The sequence below is a fragment of the Mixophyes fleayi genome, chromosome 11 (genome assembly GCF_038048845.1).
Source record: "Mixophyes fleayi isolate aMixFle1 chromosome 11, aMixFle1.hap1, whole genome shotgun sequence".
Classification (NCBI taxonomy): Eukaryota; Metazoa; Chordata; class Amphibia; order Anura; family Limnodynastidae; genus Mixophyes; species Mixophyes fleayi.
Window position 1 is genome coordinate 47,096,551 of NC_134412.1, and position 26,884 is coordinate 47,123,434.

At 43.5% G+C, this 26,884-nt stretch overlaps 1 protein-coding gene across 2 annotated transcripts in view; it reads left to right on the forward strand.

Annotated features, from left to right (window-relative positions):
* Positions 1 to 26,884, forward strand: part of CBL (Cbl proto-oncogene) — an 85,149-nt gene that overhangs the window by 47,564 nt on the left and 10,701 nt on the right. Inside the window, exons 13-16 of one of the 2 annotated variants that reach the window (XM_075190574.1) lie at positions 12,337 to 12,492; positions 12,656 to 12,753; positions 12,942 to 13,124; positions 22,735 to 22,940. In XM_075190574.1, the coding sequence (XP_075046675.1) occupies positions 12,337 to 12,492; positions 12,656 to 12,753; positions 12,942 to 13,124; positions 22,735 to 22,925 (628 nt within the window). In that variant the 3' untranslated portion in view covers positions 22,926 to 22,940. Of the gene's footprint in view, positions 1 to 12,336; positions 12,493 to 12,655; positions 12,754 to 12,941; positions 13,125 to 22,734; positions 22,941 to 26,884 lie in introns of those variants that run through there. The other variant, XM_075190573.1, reaches the window with a different exon arrangement.

Below are 26,884 nucleotides of genomic sequence, written 5' to 3' on the forward strand. Positions count from 1 at the left end.
AGAAATTGGCAATAAAAAAGCTAGCACAGAGCAAAAGCCTAAAAACAAAATACACCCTTCTCCAAAGAGCACAAACTAAAATAGTTTGGCTCCAGATGAGGGAGCATAGTGGGGGTGGAGCTAGCCTCAACTCTTTCAAATTTAATGTGCTCTAATTTCAGATTCCAGCAACTATAAACCCCATTGTCACAATGTCTTTCTGGCAGGAGAGACTCCCCCCCCCCCCCCCCCCCCCCCACTATTAATTGCTAAAGTGGTGGTGTGTGACACTGCACTCTTTTAAAATGTATTTAATCCCTTAGCTGCTGAGCCTATTTTGGCACCTTTTGGGCTGGTCACATTTCAATATCAGTAATTTTGGTTTGGGCATAGTCCAAACCAAATTACTAAAACCATAGCACTAAAACCATAGTCCTTTTTTGTTTTAGTGCTCTGAATTTAGTTTTATTTAATTTTTTATTTTCCTCTTTAACTAGGTTAGGAGAGAATGCTGGGCTCAGGGATGCCTCCCAAGGGGTGGGTGGCCTTTCTCCACCCTGGGTCTCTGAGCCAGGGTGAGTAGCCTTAACAGCCGGCAGGTCACATTTACAATTGCCCCCAGAACAGCTATCCGCATGAATTTGCACTGACAGCCATGATCACAGCACAAGGATGGGTGCTGGGATCGCATATCCCCCCCCCCCCAGGCAATGAACAATTGCACAGCGGAGGAACACTAGCAGCCACAGCAAGATTTCCGGTAACACGGAGAGTACAGTTGTGGTTGCTGTTGCACACACAGAGGTTTTCTCCATTTACAGAGGGCAGCCATTTTTTCTTGGAAGAAGGAAGGGGGACTTCTCCCCCACTTCCTGGTGCCATCTACAGGGAATTTCAGCGCCATTTTGTTCTCTGAGAATGGACCCTGCTGTGCTATTTCATCAGGACAGGTTTTTCCTTGTTTCAGAATGCTCTCTTTAGCATGTTTTTCTTGTCTTTAAGAGTGTATGTTCTGACTGTGTGTGACCTTTTTGTTTCAAAATACGCATTTATATCCATCTTAAATTAAGTTATACCTGCTTGGCAGGTGGACATTGTTGGTTTCAAGGAGAGCTCATTACTCTCTAGATGTAAAATTGTTTGCCTTCAGCTTACATCAAAGGATTCTAATTGTTCCCAACTGCTGCAGCGGTTGTCTACACATTACTAAGTATCATAATAACCGTATCCAATATTTTCCAATTACATGGTTTCTTCTTACTTGGATTAACAATCAAGTGTGTCTGCACCCGTTTTTTTTTTATCTGGATTAATTGGTTCCAAGTTTATTTATACATTCATTCGTATTGTATATGTTTACCAGCTGCTTTTGGTCCTCGGGAGTCACAAGTATATTAATGTGAATCATTATAGCGATTTACATTTGACATTATTTGGTGGCTATAGTATTGTACATATATTGCTGTTATCTTTACTGCATGCCTATTGGTATTTTATCTGTCTATTACTTAATTGAATTTTAATAAATATCATTTGTTGGATACAGCGCCCCTTTATTGTTTTTTATTCTTTCTATCTATTGGCAGATTCAGATATCTGTTTGTAGGGAGCTGCGGTCCAACATCATATACTATTAACTTTTGATTCCTAGCCCGCCTTTGTTCCTAAGGTTTTTTTTTTCCCCGTTCTCATTTAAATCAGGAAACTGTTTATGCTTTTTCTCCAAGATCTCGGTCCTTACTACTTTTAGACACGATCAGAGCCCTTAGGCAATATGTAGATCGCTCTTCGCAAAACCTCATCTTTTTGTGCTTTGATGTGCACAAACAAGGTTGGCCTGCCTCCAAAGTCTCTCTAGCCCGGTGGATCACCTCCACAATTAAACTGGCTTACTCGAGGTCATATAGGCTGTTGCCAGGAGGTTTGTCAGCTCATTCCACTAGGACTGTGGGCACTTCCTGTGCGGCGGGCCACAGAGCTTCTGCTGAACAGCTGTGCCGGACGGCTACGTGGCCATTTGTCCACACCTTTGTCAAAGGTTACAGGGGTTTGCATCTCAGGATGCCAGCTTTGGCTTTAAGGTTTTCCATGCAGCCGTGTCGGAGCAGTCCCTCTGTTAGGGGGCAGCTTTGGTATGTCCCCTGTGTATTGCAATGTCCCCCAATAGGACGTATGTGAAAATAAGATTTTTGTGCTTGCCATAAAATCCCTTTCTAGTCCATTGCGTGCCTTCCCTCGCTCTGAGTGTTGAATGGTTGTCACTGGTGTTGTGGTTAGTTAACCTTAGATTTGGCCCTCCTTCAGGCTTTGTTGGACATAAATGGAGTAGCCTTCCTGTATGAGGGGTATAGCAGGTGTTAAACTAACAGGCTTAACTGTTTAAGTGCCTGGACTCCTGGTACCACCTATTATAGCCCTATGTATCGCAGTGTCCCCCAATGGACTACGAGAGAGGATTTTTTTTTATGGCAAGTACAAGAATCCTATTATACCTTCTTTCACAGCCGAAAAAACATTATGTACCCCAAATAGCTAAAAATTGTTGGTTGGTTTTGTTTGTATTTTCTTGTGTGTTTTTTTTTTTTTTTTTTTTTTTTTAATATTGCAAGAAATGGATCTTCTCTGGATTTCTTAAAGCATTTTGTAGTGCAGGGTGTTCACTAGACAATAACTAAGGAAGCACCTTTCAAATAAGAATGCCCTTCAGTTTCTTTTTGCCAGGATGGGGGAGATATGGCTTCCTCTTCTCCTGGCTCTTCATTATTTATCTGTGCATGAGGAGGAGGTTAATGCAGTTGTCATATGTTGGAAAGATCATCATCATCAATTATTTATATAGCGCCACTAATTCCGCAGCGCTGTACAGAGAACTCGTTCACATCAGTCCCTGCCCCATTGTAGCTTACAGTCTAAATTCCCTAACAGATACACTCACATAGACAGAGAGAGAGAGACTAGGGTCAATTTTGATAGCAGCCAATTAACCTACCAGTATGTTTTTGGAGTGTGGGAGGAAACCGGAGCACCCGGAGGAAACCCACGCAAACACGGAGAACATATAAACTCCACACAGATATGGCCATGGTTGGTAATTGAACTCATGACCCCAGTGCTGTGAGGCAAGAAGTGCTAACCACTAGGCCACTTTGCTGCCAAACTCCTCACTCAAAACCTCAGTTTAGAGCCCCGCTAACCCAGCAAATTGTATATCTGCCAGATACCAGACAAACCCATATGGCCTGCCCTGCCAAGCCAGTATTCGGATACAAAATTGGAACCACACCAGTCAATTAGCCCAATCTGAGATCGGGGACTCTAGGTAATCTAAAAGGTCTAACCATGGACCCCAATGTCATAATACGTTTCAAAAGAGTCTGTTGCAGAAAGGTGTATCTCATCCATGATCCTATAATGTTCCAATCTATTAGACCAGTCCCAAATACTCGGAGGCGTAGTTGATCTCCATTTCACTGGAATCACTGCCTTCGCTGTCGAGATTATACATTTTTAACAGATTTATTTAAAGCGTGATATAGGCATGTCGACTTTATTTAATAGGCAGAACACCGGAGTGTTCTTTGTGTACTTTGACCTAGCAACTTCCACGTGATGTCCACCACCAAAACGTTTGCAACATGGGGCAGTCCCACCAGATATGCAAGAGAGAACCAGATCCCTGGTTACATCTCCAACAAATGCCGGGCACCCCGCGGAAAATCCTCGCCAGGTAAGCCGGACATCTGTACCAACTAGTAAGCACCTTATAGTGAGTTTCTAGGATTGAAACATTAGAACACGCATGAGCTGCTTGGAAAATTTTGGACCAGTTGGCATCTTGTAACTCAACACCTAGATCTCTCTCCCACTCTGTAATAAATTTCGGAGGGGACACATATAGATGTTCTACCAAAAGCTTATATATAGTTGAGAGATAATGCGGGGGACAAGGTGCCCTGCAACACAAGGATTCAAAAACAGTTAAACTCCTAGAGGTGTGTTGTCTTGGAAGACCCGACTACAGGATGTGTTTAATAATCTGCAGATATCTCCAAATCTCTATATTAGGCGTATCCCATTTGGATTGGATCTCTGTAAATGAGAGAACCCCCGTATCATCCTCCAACTGGCTGACACGATGGACCCCAGCTTGAGACCATTGTTTGAAAGCTAACGAAGCAGTGCCAAGAGGGAACATTGGATAATTTTAAAATCGTAGTTAGTGGGGAGATTGGAGAGGAAATCTATGAGAAATTTCTAAGCTTGGACCATTTCACGAACGTGGGACCTATGGTAGGATGAGCAATTCTTGGAATATTGGAGAGCTAGAGTAGTGTGGCAGCAGGAGAATCTAGATAAAGTGACTCAATGTCAACCCACTGTTTCGACCCAACCTGACCAGACCTCTCCATTACTCTAACCAATATTGCTGCATCATAATAAGCGTAAAAGTGAGGAAGTTGTAGGCCTCCCAAGTGTCTAATATGTTGTGCTCAAATCTAGGACGTCTCGTGCTCAATTCCATGGATGCCCTGAATCCAAGAGTCCGGAACGTGGATCGGTAAAGTCTGAATGAGATGCAAAAGGCGGGGAAGCACGTTCATTTTTATTGTTAACCCGACCCATCCAAGTAAAATTCTTACTCTGCCACACCCTCAAATCTGTCCGGAGCCTGCCCAAAAGTGGCCTAAAAGTGAGGTCATAAAGGCACAAGAGGTCACTAGAAAGTATCACCCCTAAAAAATGTAATTGTGAAGGGTGCCAAATGAAAGGAAAGGCAAGCTTTAGTTCCTCCGCCACTGAGGTCGGATTCTTGATATTCAAAGCCACAGATTTAGTGTTAATTTTAAAATTGGATAACACGCCAAACTTTTGAAACTCGCCAACCAAATTGGGTAAAGAGACAACTGGATTGGTAATGATGGCTAAAAGATCATCTGCGAATAGAGCAAGTTTGTGTTCTTTCTCTCCAACCTGCAGTCCAGAGATATTTGTGTTGGCCCTGAGGGCTCTTGCCAACGCCTCCATACACAACACAAAAATGAGTGGTGAGAGTGGACACGCCCAGATGTTCAAGGATCCCTCTCATAAAAGGCCAACTTACGCAATCAAAAGTCTTCTCTGCATCAGTGGACAAAAGCATTGATGCTGTAACTGAATGAGAAGCCAGATAATTCAGATCTGTCACCTTGGTAGTGTTGTCCCGTGCCTCTTGACCTGGGACAAAACCCACCTGATCCGAATGAACTATCTCTGGAAGTAGCGTCTTTAATTTATTTGCAATAAGTTTTGCGTACAACTTAACATCCACATTAAGCAGAGAGAAAGGCCTATAGCTCGTGCAATGAGAGGGATTCTTCCCCTCCTTAGGAATCACCGTTTTGTGTGCTTCTAAACTCTGGGGGCAGAAAAAGGCATCCCTGGAAATCGAGTTAAAGGCCGACACCATCAAAAGTATCAATTTGTCTTTGAAAGTCTTATAGTAAGCGATGGTAAAGCCATCAGGGCCCGGGCTCTTACCCACAGGCGTAGATTTAATTGCCTCCCTCAACTCCCCTTCAGTAAAGGGTTGTTCCAGCATATCTGTCTAAGCTTGAGAAAGTGGGAAAGCCCACCTCCTTCAAATATGTCAAAATCTGGGCTGCAGGAATGGTGCCATCAGAACCATTAACCTGGGTCTCAAGGTTATATAATTTGGTGTAATAGGTGTGAAAAGCATTGGCTATATCCGAAGTTAACTTAGTGTCGATCTTTACCATCCTTGAGCATGGCAATATAAGCTCGTTTGCGCAAGGCTCTCGCTAACATAGTACCTAGTCTATTACCCCAGCGAAAGAAACGGTGGCGACACCTGTGAAAATCTAATTTGACTTTATCATATAACAACTTAAGTGACCAATTTAAGACCAATTTAAGTTGGACTGTCATGGGAGATCTACAAAAATCAGAAAAGCACCTCTGATGTCAAACAGACAAACCAATTGAATCAGCAGTTGTAGATATGAGATAGGCCTGAGCTTAGAGGACGATGAGAGGATTATGTAAATTAACACTACTGGGAGAACAGTGGAAGGGAAACCACAGAAGGGACAGGACAATAAAAAGACATACAGACGCAATGACTTACAAAGACATAACAAGTAACACACAATTAAACCGCACCTGGGAAACGGGAGAGGAGGGGCCACTCCCATCTCTCTGGATTTTTGCTGCGGTTTGGGGAGAAACCCCCCCTGGGTTAGCAACAGTGACTGACAGAAACATCAATAAGTCTGGCAAACATTATAAAAGTTTTCAAAATAGAATCAGTAACAATAGCAATAACCGTAACTAAAGCACAACAAGTCTTGTGGTTAATAGAACCTCCAAGAGGGATAAACCAGGAACTCTGACGCGCCAATGAAAATGCTTAAAAAACGAAGATTTTTTTTTTTTGCTTAATAAAAAAAAAACAGGGGCACTTCCAACAATAGCTATTGAAATGTTCATCTTCAGGCTAAAGAAAAGTCAGGGAGAGTCATGGTAGGTGCGAGGAACCATTACTCCAATAGCCAGTTGTATGCTGAGAAATTGACAATTGCTATTCCAGATCAATAGGTTCTGGACATTGTAAGAAATAGGGTAGCATTTCATCATGTTCACATGGAAAATTCTCACTGCTATAAGTGAAGCAGCCATAGATCTTCTGGGTTCCTACTTCCATATCTCTATCCTCAGGTTCTGCGCCCTGGAACAGCAGTTTCAGTACACTTGCTTTCCCTTAGGTCTGACAACATCAGAGATATTTCACCAATGTCTTTACTACACTAGTGGTAGAATAGAGAACATAAAGGGTCACTCTAGTAATGGTATGTTAAGGAATTATAAACAAGCCAAAGAGCTATCTTGTGCCATCACTACAGATAATATTTCTGAGAGCTCAAATAGACAAGGCACAGAACAATGTTTACCTACCAAGAGAAAGATGTGTCAATATGCAATCATTGACTTATCAATTAAAAGTCCAACACCAGGTTATGCCACCACTATAGGCCACATTTACTGCTCTATTCACTTAAAATACTGTATGAATGGCGGCAAAAATGCAAATCTGAAGCTTGTAGGTCATTAAGCCCTGCAATTGCTAGAGCAGCGCTGCCACCTACAGAATATATTGCAGTGATAATTGTTTGGCTTATTATTTCAATGAAAGTTATATTTCCTGGTCGTAATTTTAATGTGCTCCTCTTTGAGGCTGGAAAAAAATCAAGCCTTACCGGAGGTTTTAAGCACCTTAAATACCCTGTGAGCTTGGCTGATACGGATGGGTGTTCTCCCAAGTGTGTTTATGGTGCCCGGGGAGACCACACGAAGCAACTTCTGGCTTGGGGCCTACTGGGGCTGATAGAAACAACTGCGCCTGACTCGGCACTGAGTGGTCGCGCTGAGGCCCATCGGATCATCAGACAGGTCACCAGAGGCCATTGGGGATCGCCTCTACACTTGGGACCCCCGGATATTGATGGCGGCCAGCTCCATCTCATTACTGCATCAAACGACCTTTTGCTACAGAGAGGAGGACCGTCGGCTTCCCAGCCCATCCACCACTCTGCACTTACCTGTCTCCGGGAAAGGCCTCATCACACGGCGGGGCAAGCTGACTACAGGCTGTGGCTCTACTGATTTGGAAGTTGCTCTGGCCGCGAAACCGTTAGTCACCGGCCCCCACTGTGGATAGAGAGCCTTGGTGTAGTGGGACCTATCAGGGCACTCTGCATATATATGAGAAAGGCCAGTCCAACCGGATACACGGAAAACCTGCGGATACTCCCAGGCGTCAAGATCCACGGCAAAATTTACACTCTGCAGCTACTCCTTTGGAACAAGATAGTAGCCCTCCGTCTTCACCTGAAGCCCCTAAGGCTGCAAAAATGGCTACTCCTATTGAAACCTCTTCTACTGTGTGCCCTGTGAGTACCAACATTGGAGAAATGGGGGCGATCCTGCAATTAGTCAAGTTATTACCAAAAAAAGGCTGAGCTTCCTTCTAAGAGAGACTTTGAGTTACTGGAATCCAGTCTTAAAGACCGTCAAGAAGGAGGTCGCCACTCTACAATCTGAGTTAACCCGTCTTTCGTCTAGAATCTCCACGTTTGAAGATTTCAAAGAGGAGTATGTGGCACGACACGATCTTCTCAGCAAAACGGTTGCTCGGCAGGCCCAAGATCTCTTATTAGAGTAGAGTTGATGATTTGGATAATAGGGGTCGCAGGAGCAATCTGCATATTCATGAAATCCCTGAGGATATATCTACACAAGATCTAATTGACTTCCTCACGAAAATTTTCAATGGGATTCTGGAGCAAGACCTCTCCACAAATATCCAATTTGACAGGGCTCATAGGGCCTTGAGAACAAGGGGCTCCCCATCTGAACGGAAAACAGACGTGATCTGTCGGCTACACTGTTCTGTACCGAAGGAGGCGATTTATTCAAAAATCGTGGAAGCTGAACGGCATAGAGTACGACGGTAACAGACTTCAAATCTTTCAAGATCTTTCATGGAGCACTCTGCAGATGCGTCGTATGATTAAACCTTTAACTGATGCATTACGTGCTACGAACATTAAATATCATTGTGGATTCCCCTTCAACTTGCAAGTGTCCATCAATGGAAAAACTGAATTCTGAGATCACCTCAAGATATTAACCCATTTTGCTCGCAGCTTGGTATACAGGTGATGCCGCGTCCGGATTGACAACAGCATTTTGCTCGACTGCATCCGACTAGTTCAGATTCTTGGCAAACGGTGGACAGCCCTGGAGGTGCTAGGAGAAGACGAGATCCTCCAGAGTCCTCGGTTTCTTAATCTGATGCTCTCAGCGGGATTATCACTTACCTGTGTTCGTCGTAATCGGGGAACCTTTGTGTCATCTAGTTGCCCACTTGGTTGTGGCTGGAGCTGCACTAATTTAATCAGATTTCTTTTTTCTACACGCCCTTTCTTACTTCAGTGTATCTTCACTGGCTTCTTTCGGTTAATCCTCCTGATCCTGTCACCAAACAGGTGGTGGGGACTGAACCAGGCAATAGTTGCTTCACCTTATCTGGTTTATTGTACGTTAGACTTATAACTTTTTACATGTTTAACTTGTTGACGAGATCAGGATGAAGGAAAATGCTTCACCTTCAGGTCCTGCAGCAGACTGCTAAATTTACCCCCAGAAAACCTGTGAATCATGTCTAGTTTACTACAAAAGCGCAAAGAACCTTCACATGGGAGTATTGCAAGGCTATTCTTAAATTAAGTGTCTGCTGCCCATGCACGCAGATAGCCCTCCAAGCTACCAGCATTGAAGCCATAGATTTGTCTGAATTGGTATTGGTATTCAATGATGCCTTGCAAAGGAAATCAATTTCGCTCTTCATACAGATGTCCAGGGAAATATTAGCAGACAATATTTTCTGGAAAGCATTAGTCTGTCCTGGAGCGCTGCTGTCCTCTAAGGGAATAGTGGCTCTGGATCATTGAAAGGAAGCATGCTTTCTAATCTTTCCTGGTTACTGAGACTTTTCCACTTGATCCCATTCTTTATTTAATCCTTTATAACCTGGTTCACAGGAGGAAAAACTTAATTTCTTTTATTGCTATCCTCAGGGATTTCTGAACTGCAGTGGAGGTTGATATTTCATTCATCCCCATATATTTATATATCCCTGAGTAGAATTTCCACATTAAAAAGTCTTGGCTCTTTAATGTCCCACATTTAACTACAGGAGGGTAAATTGGTATCCTCTAAAGAGTCCATCTTTGCTTTGACCTTGTTCTCTTCAACCTAAATAAAGTATATAGCATCCTCTTTAATCAAAAATTATTTTGTCATCCATTCCTTAATTGTTCTAGGGTCTGGGGTTGCTTCCTTAGGGCTGGGAATTACGTGTGGCACAAAAGTCCAATGTATGGCTAATCGGTCTCCACAGACTTGGAGCATTACTAAATTTCTAACTAAAATCCAGGAAAATGTAACCAGCCCTAACTTGGGGGCATAACTAGAGTCTAGAGCGAGTGCCCTTCTGGCTGGACTCTGTCTGCTGTCTAGTCACCAGGAGGAGGTGGTCGTCTTTCCACCAGAACAGTGACTGCTTAAGCAGTTTCAGAGTTCTCCTCCATTTTGACACCCTGTGACCTATGATGCAGTGCAAGCGTATGATTAGGCGAGGTCTGTGACCTGACAGAAAATAATCAGCATTACCAAGATAACCAATTAGACACAGATTAAATGTATTAGAGACAGGAATAGACACAAGGGAAGAGGAGACACTGCACTATGTACTTCTTGGGGGCGTTTCTAATTTCCTGTCTGTATCTAAAGCTTAAAGGGAATAACCCATTGTAATGGCTGCCATGGAGAATAGAAGAAGAAACATGGCTTTTGAAGAAAATAGTCATGCCAAACTAATCTGATCAGTTTCAGTGAGAAAGTAAAACTGTAAACTTAGTCTTGTCAATGCAGTTGATGTATTTTGGCTATTGCAAATTATTTGATACAACTCCAAATAACTAATCATTACGCAAAATAAAAGCAACATGGGTAGGTAACTGGCTGAGGGATAGCGGGTTATCCTAGGTGGAACATTATTCAGACTGGACTAAAGTTATTAATGGCGTTTCTCACTGATCAGTCCTGAGTCCTGTCCTTATCCATGGTTTTTACCAATGATCTTATAGTAACTCTAGTAATTAGTGTCTCTATCTGCAGGCTACGTTATGCTTTGTAAGATTATTAATACAAAACGGCATTAAATCGCTGCAAAAGGACTTGAGCCAAATGACAAGTTGGACAGAGCATTAACAAATAACGTTTAATGCAGAAAAATGTAAGGTTATGCATTGAGGCTCTGGTTAGCTGCTTTTATTACATTATATGATTGGATAGGTCCGAAAAACAAATTTATATGTACTAGACAAGATAGATAAGCAGCACCAAGTGTTGGGTAGCTGCTCTTCTCATAAAATTAAAAATCCTATGTTATATAAACAGAATGCAGATACAAGAGAAGCAATATGCCATTGTTTAATTCACTTGTTAGATCGCAATTTTATAATGTTGAGCAGTTTGTGTACACGTGTAGTAAAAATTTAGGGGAATTTTGGTTGACTCAAAGACCGTCTTAATGAATGGAGGTGCTTTAGAAATTTCCAAATTGAATGGCTACAAATTTAAATAAAATACAGAGATTTGTCTGTGTACATTTATTGGATCATGAATCTTATTTTTTTTCTTGCTTTAATTTAGAATATTCTTCTATGGGTTTTTTTCCTTCCTCTTAATCAACAAATCTAGAATTTATAATTGCTTTAACGGAGACTTTTATTATAGGGTACATGCAATATGACTTAGCCAAAATTAGAACTTAAAAGAGACCCCCCCATCCTTTATTTGTTTCTACTAGTTAGGTTGTCTTTTTAATATTGGCACCTGTAACTTATTAACTGTAACTCTAGTGTTGCAGTATCAAGAGGAGATGGAATTTCAGTTACTTCTACTTGTTTTTGTATGTGGCTAGCATTGTCCCAATGATGTGTTTTCCACACTGGAGCCGCTCACCTTTTTGTGAGCGGTTGTCTTTTCTCTTCTCTTATAACCCCAACATCTCCGTATGATACTGATGTTGTGTACAGTGTTGACTCTAAGCATTTCTTCTAACTGCAAGGTTAATTGTTTTATGTTGGTGTTTTTTTGGGGGTTTTTTTGTGCTGAAGTGTATCTGATCATCATGAGGCTTTGATTGGTGAACCTTTTGTAGACAAAGGAGATTGCGGTTTATGTCATTTAGTCAAGACCCTTGTATGAGATCCGAGCTTGTCCTGTATTGTGCAATTTAAGGACTTTATCTTTTAATCCTTGCAAAGGATTTTTTGCCTCCAAGACTAGCTTCCAGGAATGTGTGTTTTTTTTTTTTTGTTTTTTTTTTTTATACTAGTCTAGGAAAGAGTTAAAAATGGTTTCTTTCAAAAAGGTTTTCCCAAACCTAACCGCTGTGGAGCAAAATTTAGCCTGCCACAAACATTCAAAAAGATTTTGTCCTTTAATTAGCCTGAATTCCACCCTCTGAATTTTTGCGTATAGGTGATTTTGCACCAGTGTGCAATTGCAGTGAACCATTAAGAGAATGCACATGTTTACAGCCCCCATTATCGCTGACCCTCATAATGTCATGATACCTTGAGAATTTATTTTCCGTACCCTCAAGAGAACTAAACCTTAAATGTTGGCTTAATTTGCTGGGGGTTGCATAAATTGTGTGAAAATAGATATAGCAGTAGTTTTTCTATTTTTTTTCTTTCTTTTACCACCTTTCCTTCCTTCCAATCTCAGGCCATTCCCGGTGCCAAAGCCTCCATTGGGGGATCACTCGGACAGTACTGATGACTCTGAATATATGTGCCCCTCCTCTCGACCTGTAAATCCTCCTGTGATAACCAAAACAGAGGCAAAAATGACAGTCGAAACAGTGCCTCCTGGCATGCTAAGGTTAGTGACTTAAATGCGAATTATTATTTAACTGGCTCTGAGTGTAGAATAACTTAATAGGTGTGCCAGTGGGTGCAAATATTGTTATGCAATAGTAGTCTGTGAATTGGTTGGCATGTGAATACCACCCCTTCTCTCTCCCTTTGTTTCTCCACTTTTTTAGGCCGAGTGAACCACAGGATGAAAGAGAGTCATATGAGAGCATGTATAACATCCAATGCCAAGCTGCACCAGTTGTCATGGAGCCGGGGAGAGAGAGAGGTGAGAAGAGGAGAACTTTAATGCCCCCCCGCCCTCCATAGCATGCACCCTCCATAGGGCACGCCCTCCCCCCAGCGCTTATACTGTAACTTAAATGTCTATGATAAATATTGGGATATCTAGCTTAATGCAGTAACTTAATTAATTTGCATTATTTTTTATGTTTATTATTTTGCTTCTGAAAACAGAGGCGTTTTATGCCATGTCCAGCAATGGGCCTGAAGATGATGATGACGATGACGACCCTGATGACGGTTATGATATTCCAAAGCCCCACTTGCCAATGACTAAAGCCCATCGGACACTTTCTGATATATCTAATGCCGTGCCTGCCTTTAGTTCCACGACCATCAGCAGAGATTGTGGAGCAGGTACATCAAGGAATGTTTAACACTGTGTAACAATGTGACTTTAAGCTCCACAAATAAATGTATCATATTGGTTGAACCCAAGATTAATCCACCTTTTATCTGCAGAATATGCACTAATTGTTATGCTTGCACATGTTTGAGAACGAATATCTTGCCATGTTATCAGACTTAAATCATTTCTCACTGCTAGCTACTACAGCAGATTTTTCTTAAAACATTTTTAGCTTTGTCTTTAGATATCACAGGTTTTTTTTTAAACGAGCTTTAGATCTCATACTTATTTTTTGTTTTTTATGTGTGTGAGCGCTAAGCAATTTTTTAAATATATTATCCTGGAAGTCTCCAAGGAACTAAAGTAGGTTTGTGGTATCAATATAGTATAAACCTGTTTACACTTTCCTCAGTATGAATAGTTGCTATTTTAAATGTGAAGTTTAAACAATTTTCTGAAGTATTGTCAGAAATGTTTTCTTCCTGTCGGCTGTGCTGAATTAATGATGCAGCATTCATTATTTTCACTCCCATGCAGGAGCTAAAGTGTCAGAGGAGGGGGTAGTCCTGATTGCTATTTGCCACTTTCCTGTCCTCTCAGCACAGAAATCACATTCCGGAGGGAGATTTTCTTGATGGGGTGCTTTTGCAGTTTTTGGGATCCCCGTTTTAGCCAGTGCTGTGTAGCAACAGTTTTCAAGATATCCATAGCCATCGGGAACCAGAGCATACCATTTTTTTCTCTACACCGGGGACATTGGGGCTATGGAGTAGGGACAGGGCGAGCTGGCACTTTAAAATTTCTCTTAACTAAGCCCTGGCTCCTTGCTATCTATACCTCACTTCCTGTTTAGCCAGTTTAGTTTAACTGCCCAGCAAATGGGTTGCGTTTGGGCTGAGTAGCAACTCTGTTAATTTTTTTTTTTTTTTTTTTTTTACTATTGGAGGCTTTTGTCGCCTGCTCCCGAGAGCTGGCGGCTCACTGAGCCGCGTACGTGGCTGTCAGTCACCGCACCCCTGCATTTGTCAGCTGCTGCTGTGGAGGGTCCACGTCGGCTAAGTGGAGCGCCCCCCTACACACACACCTCCATCCCGGTCTGCACATTAAAAGAAACACACTGCGGCCTGGCTGCAGCTAATAGTTTAACTACCAGCCGGGTGTGACGGGTGCACGGTCATCCAATCTGCAGGGCACGGCACGGATGACTACTGTGGAGGTGCCTCCGCTGCCAGGAAGGGGGGGTAGTAAAACACAGTGTGTCCCCAAAGTTAGGTTGCCTCTTGCTGAAGGCAGTCATTGGGTCAAATGGGGGGACGGGGGACAATTTAAAAAAAATCTATTTTTGCCTAGGGTACTGGGTCAGGTTAGGGTCACTAAGATAGTGAGCCCAGCTAGGCACTGGTTTGGTGGAGGGGGTGGTCCTGCTGAACCCCTTCCAATCCATTGCTGGGCTCTGGGGAGGGGGGGATGTTTTTCCTCTATTGCAATTGCTCCTTGGTGGTCGTTCACTCCTTTGTGTGCAGACACCAGTATAGGCAGTAATTTGCAGCTGCAGCTTCTCCCTTTTTATGTCCTATAAGGTAATGGGTTGAGGGTGGTTGTTTCCCAGGGATTTGTCTTTTAGACTGTGGTACTGTTTGGCTGTATTGCAGGCTCAAACTGTACTAGATTTTTCTGCTGCTTGTCTTATCTACTGTGTTTTTTGTTTTTATTTACTGTTTATTACGGTTATCTGTGCGTTTTGTCCCATCTGTTAACATGTCAGTGGAAAATATAAGCGGTTTAAGGCTGGGGTAACTTCTATGCTGAAGTTCATCTGTGCCGCCTGTAATGTTAAGTTACCGTCCGGACAATCAGGCATGCAAGCACACCTTGTGTGCAGCCTTAGTCTCAAGATCGCATGCTATGTCCACTAGTAGGTGCTGGTTCTGACTCGGCGGAGCAGAACTGGGCTTGGTCTCTTTTCAGTACTTTGCTGAACTTGCCCAATTGGTGTTGTCTCAGTCTGTGGGCGGTCCTTCTTAGAATCCCCCTTCTGTGGTGAGTGATTTGGATTCTGGTTCGCTAAGTCAAGGTCTGGCTGGACCTGCGGCGGTGGATTCTGTTGAACCATTGTGGGTACAGGGGCTTGCCGCCTCAGTACAGGATTTGGTTTTGGTCACTTCCTCTTTAGAGTGGATATTGCAATCTGCTACACCGACATTCTCAAGTAAGCGGGTGGTGGCACCTCTGCAGGGAAAGAAGTCAAATTCTGACTGTTCTTCCCAGGAGGATGACTAATTAGTGATGGATTATGACATAGATGCTCCTTCTGTGTTGGAGGAGGTTTATTCTGATTATCAGAGTGTGGAGGATTTAATACAGGCTGTGTGTCAGGTACTTGACATTTCTAAAGCAGCTGTCCCAGTCACTGAGGAGCCTTCCTTTTTTTGCACTGTGGACAAAACAATCTTTGTCTTTTCTCGCTTCTTCCCCAAGATATTTTTTTTTTCTGGTGGAGCATTGTATTTCCCCAAATCTGAAGTTCCAGGTGTCTCTTCGGATGAAGTCATTTTATCCCTTTTCCTCCTGAGGTTCTTGCTAAATGGGAGGAGCCTCCACGTGTGGGGATGCCCCTGTTGCAAGGTTGGCCAAAGTGTCTACTATCACTCTTCCCAACGCTTCCACACTTGAGGACGGTACACACTGTAAATGTTGAGGCCGTCCTTAAGTCTATTTTCGTTGTGGAGGGTGCCCCTCTGCGGCACACCTTGGCTTCAGCGTGGTTTAAAAAGACTGTAGAACGCTGGTTATAGTAGCTATCTGAAGGTTTGTTGACAGGGAGACGGTCTTCTGAGCTGCTTGTGTTGGTGGAGCAAATTTAGGAGGTGATGGATTTTTAAAGAGGAAGCTCTGGATGCGGGACTGATGGAGGCAAGTATATCTGCCTCTGCAGTTTCGGCTCATTGGACTCTGTGGCCTAAGTCCTGGGAGGCTAATATTGAGTCTAAAAAGGCTCTTGAAACAATGCCTTTTTCTCTTTCATCCAGTCTGGGGGACACTGCTTACCATGGGTTGTGGAGGGAGCTTGGTGGAGTTGGCACCTAACTAGTTAAGTTTTAGTACTGCCGACAGACCCCCTCCCCTCTACAATACCCCTGGACTCTTCAGTTTTTTTTCAGGTGCCCTGGAGTTGGGCAGCGTTTTTTTATAGCTAGTGTAATCTTAAAAAATGTTATTTCTTTATTTTACTTTTTATTATCCTTCTTACTGGTGACAGTGCTGGAGTGTGTTCTATGAGAGAGAACACACTCACAGCCAGCAGCGCAGGCATTCCCCTGTCAGATGGGAGCCAGAGGCTCTCACTGACAGGGAAACTTTCTGAAAGGGTGCCTAAACTGAGGCGTGACAAGCGGTCTCATGGACCGCTGCACTCCTCCAGCCTCCCCGATAACCGGCGCTGCCATGACAGGCATAGAGTGCTGGTTATCGGATCTGCAAGTAGCGGCGGCCATCTTGGATTTCGGGCCAGCAGCGCTACGGAGAAGAGGAGGAAGGGGGCTATACAACGGTTCCCCCCTCATGCATAGGAGGAGGGCGCCGGGTATGTCGCTGCGGAGACCTCTGTAAAGGGGTCTCCACTACATGTCACGCTCCATTTTTTTTCTATTTTTCAACGATTGGAGCTATTGAAGGGGGGGGGAGCTAATACATAGAGTTCCCCCCTCCTTCCACAGAGAGATGGTATATCCCAGTCTTCTGGCGCCAAAGGAAGCCCGGGAAGAGAGATCAGAGCTGAGGGAGCAGACACTGGACAGACTGCCGTGGACTTCTCTCCTTTATGGCCCTGGGCTAAGTATTGCCTTTAAACACACATATTGTTTTCTGTGGAAAAAAAGTAGGCTGTAAGGTTTACATTATAGTCTCCTGCTTGCCTACAAAACAATTGGTGTTTAATTATTGCAAGTACAACTTTTATTATACAGATTAGTTGTTTCTTGTTATACAATTTGTTTTCTGCATACATATCTCTCTATTCTCTCTGTTACACAGCTAGATTAACCCTTTAATCTGTGTTTGGTGTGCCTTCCTTTTATAAAAAAAAATGACAGATAAGGGAAAGGGCCCTATGGCAAAATATTTTACTTGCTCAAAATGTCAAGTTAAATTACCGTGTGGGCAGGGGGACCCTAAATTGGCCCTCTGTTCTGCCTGTGATGCAGGGGCTTCCACTGTGCGGACTCAGCCCACAGCCCCTCTGACGGAGGAGCCGGCCTGGGTGGCCTCCCTGACAGTCGGTTTCCTCCTTAGCTCAGATGGTATTACAATCTAACCAATTGCTATCTAATATGGCTACTTCGGTGGCTTCTAGTAATAGCACTCAGCTGGGCCTCCCTGTTACCACAGGGTCTATTGGAGCGTCCTTACCAGGACCTTCCTCTTCTTTTTCTGACCAAAACACTATCTCCACAGAAGCGACATGGTCCACAGCTTTCCTTAAAAGTTTAAATAAGCTTAACTTGTTGCTTGAGTCCCCAAACATCCCATACGCTAAAAGGAAGAGACCTAGATCGAATAACCCTATCATGGTCCTTTCAGATTCTGAGGAATCTTCTGAGGATGAGGTGGCAGTGTATTCCGATTCTGACCAAGTCCAGTCTTCGGAACAGGAGGATAGTTCTAGAATCCAATTTGTTAATGATTTGGTTTTTGCAGTTAGACAAGCGTTAGACCTCCCAGAACCGGAGGATCCTACGCCTAGAGACAGAATTCTGTTCAAGAAAGCCAAAAGAAAGGCTTGCTGTTTTCCCCCTTCTAGGGAACTCGTAGATATTGCTGAAGCAGCATGGAAACAACCTGAGAAGAGGGTCTCAGTTCCCAAAAGATTCTCCTCCTTGTACCCCTTACAGGAGGAGGAGGTAATTCGTTGGGAAAGTATCCCAAAAGTAGATGTGCTTATTGCACGTTTAGCAAAACACACCTTACTTCCAGCTCCTGGTTCAGCGTCCCTTCCGGATGCCAATGACCGGAAGGTTGAATCCCAACTGAAGTCTATCTTTGCGGCTGCAGGTTCTTCCTTTAGACGCACATTCGCTTCAGCTTGGGTGGCTAGAGCCATGGAAGTATGGGCAGACCAGCTGGCAGAGGCCTTACAGGGTTCTGAATTACTCCCCTTGGCCTTACACTTAAAAGAGGCATCGGGGTACATTTATGAGGCGGCTCAAAATTCAGCGGCTGTCTCCTCCTCTATACAGGCTGCATCCGTTTCAGCTAGAAGAACTCTATGGTTGAAATCCTGGGAAGGAGATGCAGAATCAAAAAAAATCTGTTGAAATCATTCCTTTTTCAGCAGCAGGTTTGTTTGGACCGGAATTAGATACCTTAATATCCCAGGCTACGGGGGGCAAGAGTACTTCCTTGCCGGTTTTCCCAGGTAGAAGCAAAAAACCCCGGTTCAGCCCCTTACGTCAGCCCTTTCGAGGATCCTCCTTGTCCAGAGGACAGTCGTTTAGGGGTAAACAGCCAAATGCCCGAGGCTCCTCCTCTAGAGGAAGATCCTCTTTTTCGGCCAGGCCTCCAGGACTCAGGAGAAGCCTGCGTCCTGACGACCACTTGGTTCCCCGGGGGGAAACCCCAGTGGGAGGTCGTCTGTCTCTTTTTCTTCAACAGTGGACAGAGTCCTCCCAGGACCCCTGGATTCGAGGCATATCAGGGGGATACAGGATAGACCTGCTGGGTCCCAGACCCCATCGGTTCTTCGTAACCCCCCTACCCCGAGATCCATCCAGAAGACAAGCAATACAGGATTGTGTCGCTTCTCTTCTCTCTCAGAAGGTTATCTGCAGGGTTCCAGAATTCCAAAAGACACAGGGTTTTTATTCAAACCTGTTCCTTGTGAAGAAGCCGGACGGCTCCTTCCGACCCATTTTAAACCTAAAGTCACTCAATGTACACCTAAAGGTAGACAGATTTCGGATGGAATCTCTGAGGTCGGTCATAAACGGATTGGAGAAGGATCAGTTTATGGCTTCCATAGACATAAAAGATGCATACCTCCACATTCCCATTTGGAAGGGCCATCAGTCCCTCCTCAGATTCACTGTAGGACCCTCCCATTATCAGTTCCGGGGCCCTCCCCTTCGGCCTCTCCACAGCACCGAGGGTTTTCACAAAAGTCATGTCGGTTATGGCAGCTCGTCTACACCTTCTGGGCATTCAGGTCGTGCCTTATCTGGACGACCTGCTCTTCAAGTCCTCAGAGTTGTTTGCGTTATCACTTATCCCTTGCCTTGGCGATTCTCAGGAGCCACGGATGGCTCATCAACTTGAAGAAATCTCAGATGGTCCCGTGTCAGCGCATGGTTTTCTTGGGCCTCATCATGGACACCAGCCAACAAAAGGTGTTCCTGCCTGTCGAAAAGGCCACCTCAATTCAGAGTATAACCTCCCAGGTCTTGTCCTCTCCCAGACCCTCAATCCATTTGTGCATGCAGTTGCTGGGAAAGATGGTGGCCTCCTTCGAGACCATTCCCTTTGCTCGAGCCCGCTCTCGCTGTTTTCAGTGGGATCTGTTAACAAATTGGTCAGGATCCCACCTACGTCTGGACCTACAGAAGATCTCTCTATCCCCGAGGTCCAGGGAATCCCTCCAGTGGTGGCTGATTCAGGATCACTTAACAGTGGGCAGATCTTTCTCTCCGGGGGCGTGGGTCATAGCAACGACAGACGCCAGCCTGAAAGGTTGGGGGGCAGTAATCCTTCACCTCCGGCTTCAAGGCCTTTGGTCGGTTCAGGAATCATCCCTATCCATAAATGTGTTGGAACCGAAGGCTATTCTCCTAGCCCTCAAAGGAGGACAATCCCTCCTCCAGGGCCACCCTGTCAGAATTCAATCCGACAATGCCACGGCTGTAGCATATGTCAACAGACAGGGAGGATCCAGGAGTGCAGCAGCAATGAAAATTGCAGCCAAGATTTTGTCTTGGGCAGAACTTCATGTTCTGGCAATATCGGCTGTATTCATTCCAGGAATACGCAACTGGGAAGCAGACTATCTCAGTCGCAAGCAGATGATGCCGGGGGAGTGGTCTCTGCATCCGGAAGTGTTTCAGTCCCTGGTTCAGAGGTGGGGCCTTCCGGACATAGATCTCATGGCCTCCAGACACAACAGGAAGGTTCCCAGGTTTTGCGCAAGGTCAAGAGACCCCTTAGCCGTGGCAATAGACGTCATGACCATGCCATGGGAGTTCAGGATGGGGTACCTATTTCCTCCTATCTCCATGCTTCCTCGCATCCTCAGACGGGTCAGGCAGGGGGGTCTACCAGTAATTCTAGTAGCTCCCTCATGGCCGCGCCGAGTCTGGTACGCGGAAATAATCTCCATGGCAGAAGGACCAGGGTTCCGTCTTCCATCTCGAGACGACCTTCTCCTTCAGGGTCCATTCGTACACCAGAATTTACCTCAGCTCAGTTTAACGGCATGGCTGTTGAAGCCAGCCTCTGGAGAGCTAGAGGTTTCTCTCCAGATGTGGTGAACACCCTCATGCGAGCCAGAAAACCAGTTTCAGCTCGCATCTATCACAGGATTTGGAGAGCTTATATTAGATGGTGCGAAAGTAGGACTTGCCACTCATCCTCCTTTCACCTCACTCGCTTGTTAGCGTTCCTTCAGGATGGCCTGGAGGCAGGTCTCAGGTTAGGTTCCCTAAAGGTCCAGGTATCGGCACTTTCGGTTTTTTTCCATAAGAAATTAGCCGACTTACCGGATATCTGGACTTTTCTCCAGGGAGTACTGCATATTCAGCCTCCCTATGTTCCGCCGACAGCACCATGGGATCTCAATCTGGTACTGGAAATGCTTAAAGGGCCTCCTTTTGAGCCCTTGCGTGTGTCAGAATTAAAGTGGTTGACCTGGAAGGTCCTCTTTCTTTTAGCTATCGCTTCTGCTCGAAGAGTTTCGGAATTAGGAGCCTTGTCCTGTCGGGAACCATATTTGGTTTTCCACGAGGACAGAGCGGTCCTAAGAACCCTTCCTTCCTTCGTTCTGAAGGTAGTTTCGGCTTTTCACCTTAACCAAGACATTGTAGTCCCGGCCTTTTCATCCTCTTCCCAATCTGATCTCCAGACTATGGAAAAGTTGGATGTGGTTAGTGCTCTGCGCATCTATGTAAAAAGAACTTCACAAATTAGACGTACAGATTCTTTGTTTGTCCTCTATGATGCTAATAAGAGAGGCTGGCCAGCCTCAAAACAGTCCATCGCTAGATGGATTACGGCAACGATTAGACATGCTTACATAAAGGCTAACCGTCCTGTGCCAGAGAGACTTGCGGCCCATTCCACCAGATCGGTAGGGGCGTCGTGGGCAGCGAGAAATGGGGCTTCTGCGGACCAGCTTTGCAGAGCAGCCACCTGGTCCTCTGTCCACACGTTTACAAAATTTTACCAATTTAATATATTTGCATCTAAGGATGCAGATTTCGCTCGTAATGCTTTGCGAGCGGGATTTTCAGAGTAGTCCCACCCTTAAGGGGCTGCTTTAGAACGTCCCCATGGTAAGCAGTGTCCCCCAGACTGGATGAAAGAGAAAAGAGGATTTATGTACTTACGTTAAATCCGTTTCTCTGATTCCGTCTGGGGGACACTGCGATCCCTCCCTTCTTCTGTTCTTCTGTGTGCTCTTGTTTGACTGGCCCTACTCCTAGGGCTTTTTAATAAACTGAAGAGTCCAGGGGGATTGTAGAGGGGAGGAATCTGTCGGCAGTACTAAAACTTAACTAGTTAGGTGCCAACTCCCCCAAGCTCCCTCCACAACCCATGGTAAGCAGTGTCCCCCAGACGGAATCAGAGAAACGGATTTAACGTAAGTAAATAAATCCTCTTTTCCGGGGTGTTTTTATTTGACCCTCAGCTTGTCTCCATTATCAGTCAAGCAACGGGAGGAAAGAGCACTTTTCTTCCTGTTAATGCTCTCAAGCAATGAATGGTTCCAGTCCATTTGATCTTCAAGCAGGTTTTGGGGTCAATACTTCTCGGACCAATCTTCCAGAGATCAGTCGTTCGCACCCAGAGGTGATTTGCAGCCTCGGCATCAGGCCTGGTCTGCTCGACATCCAGCAGCTAAGCTTGTTTTCTCTCTCTAGCTTCTCTTTCTGTGGGCTTGGTTAAATATAATCTGGCTAAACAGGAAATGGGGTATAAAGAGGGAGGAGCTAGGGTTTAGTTAGCAGAAATTTTTAAGTGCCAGCTCTCCCTGTCCTCCTATTCTATACCCCCAATGTACCCAGTGTTCCCCAATGGACTAAGAAAAACAGATTTTACGCAATTATAAAAATCCTATCTTTTTTCCCTGCTCACAGAGAGACGGCAAAATTACTTTCCCTGGTATAATACCAGGGTAACTTTGGTCGTGTCACCCCTTCAATAGGGTTGATGCCACTAGGGGCATTGGAGCCCATGTGGATTTGTTCTAGGATTGGAGGCTTCCATTGCACTGGGCCTGGGTGGATTAACACACCAACTGTTTTTTGTTTCGCCTTGGTGGGCTTCAATTTAGGAAAAAGCTTACTCCCAGGATGAATTAAAGCTCCGCAACTGCTTGCTTACAGGCTTGTGCTATTTCTGACTCTGTTTTACTAGGAAAGAGACGCTCCTGGATTAAAGCTCTCTCCTGGGACTCTTCTAAAGGGCTCATGTTGCTGTCTGGAAGCCTGCAGGACAAAGTATCCCAGTATGTGTGTGTGAGACTGTTACAGGTACAGGGGAGAGAGGGAGGGACAGTGATATCTGCAGACTTTATTCAGACTACATTAAATCCAGAAAGCAAGTGACTGCTCGCAACAATCATAGTGTGGCGGAGACTTGTTTTTATGGGTTTCCATTCTTCCTCCTTTTAGTTTCAAAAGTTCCTTTTCTCCAGGATGGATCTGAGCTTAGATCCTTTAAGTTAGAGAGAATAACAGAAATGGCTTCCAAGGTGCACCGAGTAATGCTGTGCAGCTGCGAAAATCACTGCAATATGTAAATGTATTACAGATACAACAATGTGTATGTAAAATACATACAGATAACAGGAAAGCTTTGGATTTGAGTTTTTAAGTTGGTTACTATAATCTTAACATTCACAAAGTTTTAACAGCTACACAGCAATTGAATGTTTGTTTTTCATTTGATGTAAAGTATGTGGTGTGCATAGGCTATTGTGGCACAACATTACTTGATTAGTACATTATTATTGGTCTAACTTGGGAGCAAGTAAATTTAGACCTGTATAAGATTAAGACTGATAAAACACTTGGCTCAGAAATTACAGATCAGTGATTAATTTCTTAATATTATTACCTGCCACTGATGTTGAGATATAGAATATACAGAAATATGTTCCTGAAAATAGATAGTTTACAGTGTGTATTCTCCAAAAACTCTGTCATGCTAAACTAATCTGATAAGTTTTTATTAGGAAATGAGCTGTAAACTGGGTCTTGGCAGTGCAGTTGATGTGAACATGCATATACAGCTTGACACACCAGATTGATATATAAGTAAGAGCATAGCAGGGTGGGATAGGAAGTAGAGGTTTGTTTATAAATCAAACATATTCAGAATTTGCTAAAGTTATTAGCGATGTGTCTCAGAGATCAGCCCTGGACTTTGATCTTTTGGGAGGTGTAAAAAAAAAAAAGTGTACATATTTACAATCTGCTTTAAGCTTTGTAAGGTTAACACTAAACGGGACATTAATCAATTACTAAAAAGGCAGTTGTCAAACACATACTGCTGGCTGTAGTGCTAACATAGTACCTGTTCTAATAGGAGAAAAAATGGATTATTCTTTTATAATAGGACTCTGTTGGGCTCCAAGAGCTGGGTTTTGTCTTCCTCCAAAATTCATAGAAGGTTGAATGATAACAAAATTGAAAAAAAAAAAAAAAAAAAAGGCAATCTGTCTACGCTTATACATACAATACTGCACAAAAGCTTTAGGCAGGTTTGGAAAAAATGCTGCAAGGTAAGAATGCTTTCAAAAATAGAAGTGTTAATAGTTTATTTTTTAGCAATTAACAAAATGCAAAGTGAATGAACAGAAGAGAAATTTAAATCAAATCAGTATTTGGTGTGACCATCCTTTGGCTTCAAAACAGCATAAATTCTTCTAGGTACACTTGCACAAAGTCAGGGATTTTCATAGGATTATAGTCAGCTGTATGATTAACCAGTTATACCAAACAGGTGATAATCATCGTTTTCATATGTAGGTTGAACAGTCAACTGAAACGGCAACAGTTGTGTAGGATGCCTAAAACTGGGTGAGGAACAGCCAAATTGTGCTACAAAGGTGAGGTCATTCACCATGGCAAGACTGAGCACAGCAACAAGACACAAGATAGTTAAACTACATCAGCAAGGTCTCTCCCAGGCAAGATTTCAAAGCAGACTGAGATTTCAAGATGTGCTGTTCAAGCTCTTTTGAAGAAGCACGTAAAACAGGCAACGTTGAGGACCATAGACGCAGTGGTCGGCCAAGGAATTTGTGCATCAGATGAGACATCATGCTTACGCCCCTTCAAAATCAGAAGATGTCCAGCATTGCCATCAGCTCAGAACTGGAAAAATCAGTGGGAACCAGTGACACCCATCTACTGTTTGGAAAAGTCTAACCAGAAGTGGTCATCATGGAAGAATTGCGGCCAAAAAGCCATACCTTCAATGTGAAAACGCAGCCAAGCTCCTCAACTATGCACAAAAACATAAAAACTGGGGTGCAGGAAATCGCAGCAGGTGCTTTGGACTGATGAATTTGAAATATTTGGCTGTAACAGAAGTCAATTGTTCACCAGATGGCTGCAGAGCAGTACAGTAATGAGTGTCTGCAGGCAACAGTGGAGCATGGTGGAGGTTTTTTTGCAAGTTTGGGGCTGCATTTTAGCAAATGGAGTTGGGGATTTGGTCTTAATGGTGTCCTCATGAAGTACGATCAGGGAGATGTCTGATCGGCTTCAAATTTACTCTGCAGCAGAACAACGACCCCAAACATACAGCCAATGTCATTAACAACCCTTTTCAGCCTAAGGAAGAACAAGGAGCCCTGGAAGTGAGGACATGGCCTCTACAGAGCCCTGATCTCAATATCGAGTCTCTCTGGGTTTGCATGAAGAAACCGAAGCATTTGACCAAGCCTACATCCACAGAAGATCTGTGGTTAGTTCTCCAAGATGTTTGGAACAAACAACCTCCCTGCAGAGTTCCTTTGAAAACTGTATGCAAGTGTACCTAGAAGAAGTACCAAATATTGATTTGATTTAGATTTCTTTTGTTCAATCAGTTTACATTTTATTACTTGATAAAAATACACGCACTCTTTGCAGCATTTTTTCTCACCTGCCTAAAACTTTTACACAGTACTATAGATTTGCAAATTTATGCAACAAAGACTTGTGCTTTTATTTTATGTGTTTGTACCTTGAGAGGGGATCATGATGCAAACAAATTTCAATGGCATGGAACATAAGGTCAAGATGGTCCTGCACAAACAAGCTTACAATATAATATAGGTTTGAAACTGTTGATCACGTGTAGTGGACTAGCAAGTTTAGCTGTTGATGGGGAAAGTGTGCTACCATAAGGAAGAAGCATTCTCGGCAACCAATTTTAAAGCAGTCTTTGGGATGGCATTTTTGTGCAGCTTCCATTGGTGTGATTTGATTGTTGTAGACATGAAATTCAAAGTTGTGCTGGACTTCACCAGGTCATGTGACCAGTTCATCAGAGGAGTGCCAAGTGAAGGGGGTTAAACTAGTTTTGCATGGATTGGGGCTCTGGCGAGTCGACAATGGAGCGTTCATAGTCTGTTTGCCAGAGTCCCAATCCACGTTGGTTTTAGAGAAACAGAAGAAGCAGAATGCCATTTTCCTGATGTTCACTACTTTTATGAGAGACCAGGAGGTATGCTAAATTATTGGGCCATCTGTTTCAGCACTTTCCACTGACTGTTGATTCACAAGTATACTTGTTGAAACATTTAAAAAATATAAATGTAGTCTGAATTTAAATGCTCATTTAAAATATCTAACCCCAGTTGGTACTTTGTATGTGACAGGAGGTTGCCCTGTAAAATGACCTGAGATATGAAAATTTATAGTGAGATTGGGAGAACTGGTTTAGTCATGATTGTCTCTCCTGCTGGCTGGGATTTTTTTTTTTTAATGCAATAGCAGTGAACTGCATAGGTTTACACCTTTTTGCCAGTTATACATCAATTAACCAACTTTTAATTTTTTCGCTTTTTGTACCCTTCTCAAAACAAACTTGCTACTTTGAGATATAAATTGTGTAAATCACCTTTTACAACTTTAGTGGATAAATCTCTGAAATAGTATGAGTTTTGGAGTTTGTGTTGGCTTGCTATCCCTTTCCCTTTATCTGCACCAACATACATGTTTACTATGCAACTTGATTTGTAAGGAACTTTTTATGGAATTATAAGTAAATATTGAAATCTCAATTCAATAACCTCTGTAGAACATAGTGTTTTCACTCCCAAAAACCTCCCTATAATTCAGGTCCTAGAATTGAATACCTACATATTTTGTATAAAAGTATGGATTTATATATGTTGTGTATGTTTTTATATGTATTGTGTATGTTCTTTTGTATTTTTTTTTAAAATTTTTTTTTACTGTGCTTTATTTCCAGCGTAAATAAATACAATATGTAATTATACAGCAATAAACATTCAGTGAATTTTTAAGTGATCTTATGTAACATATCCTGGTGCAGAAAGATATTCAAA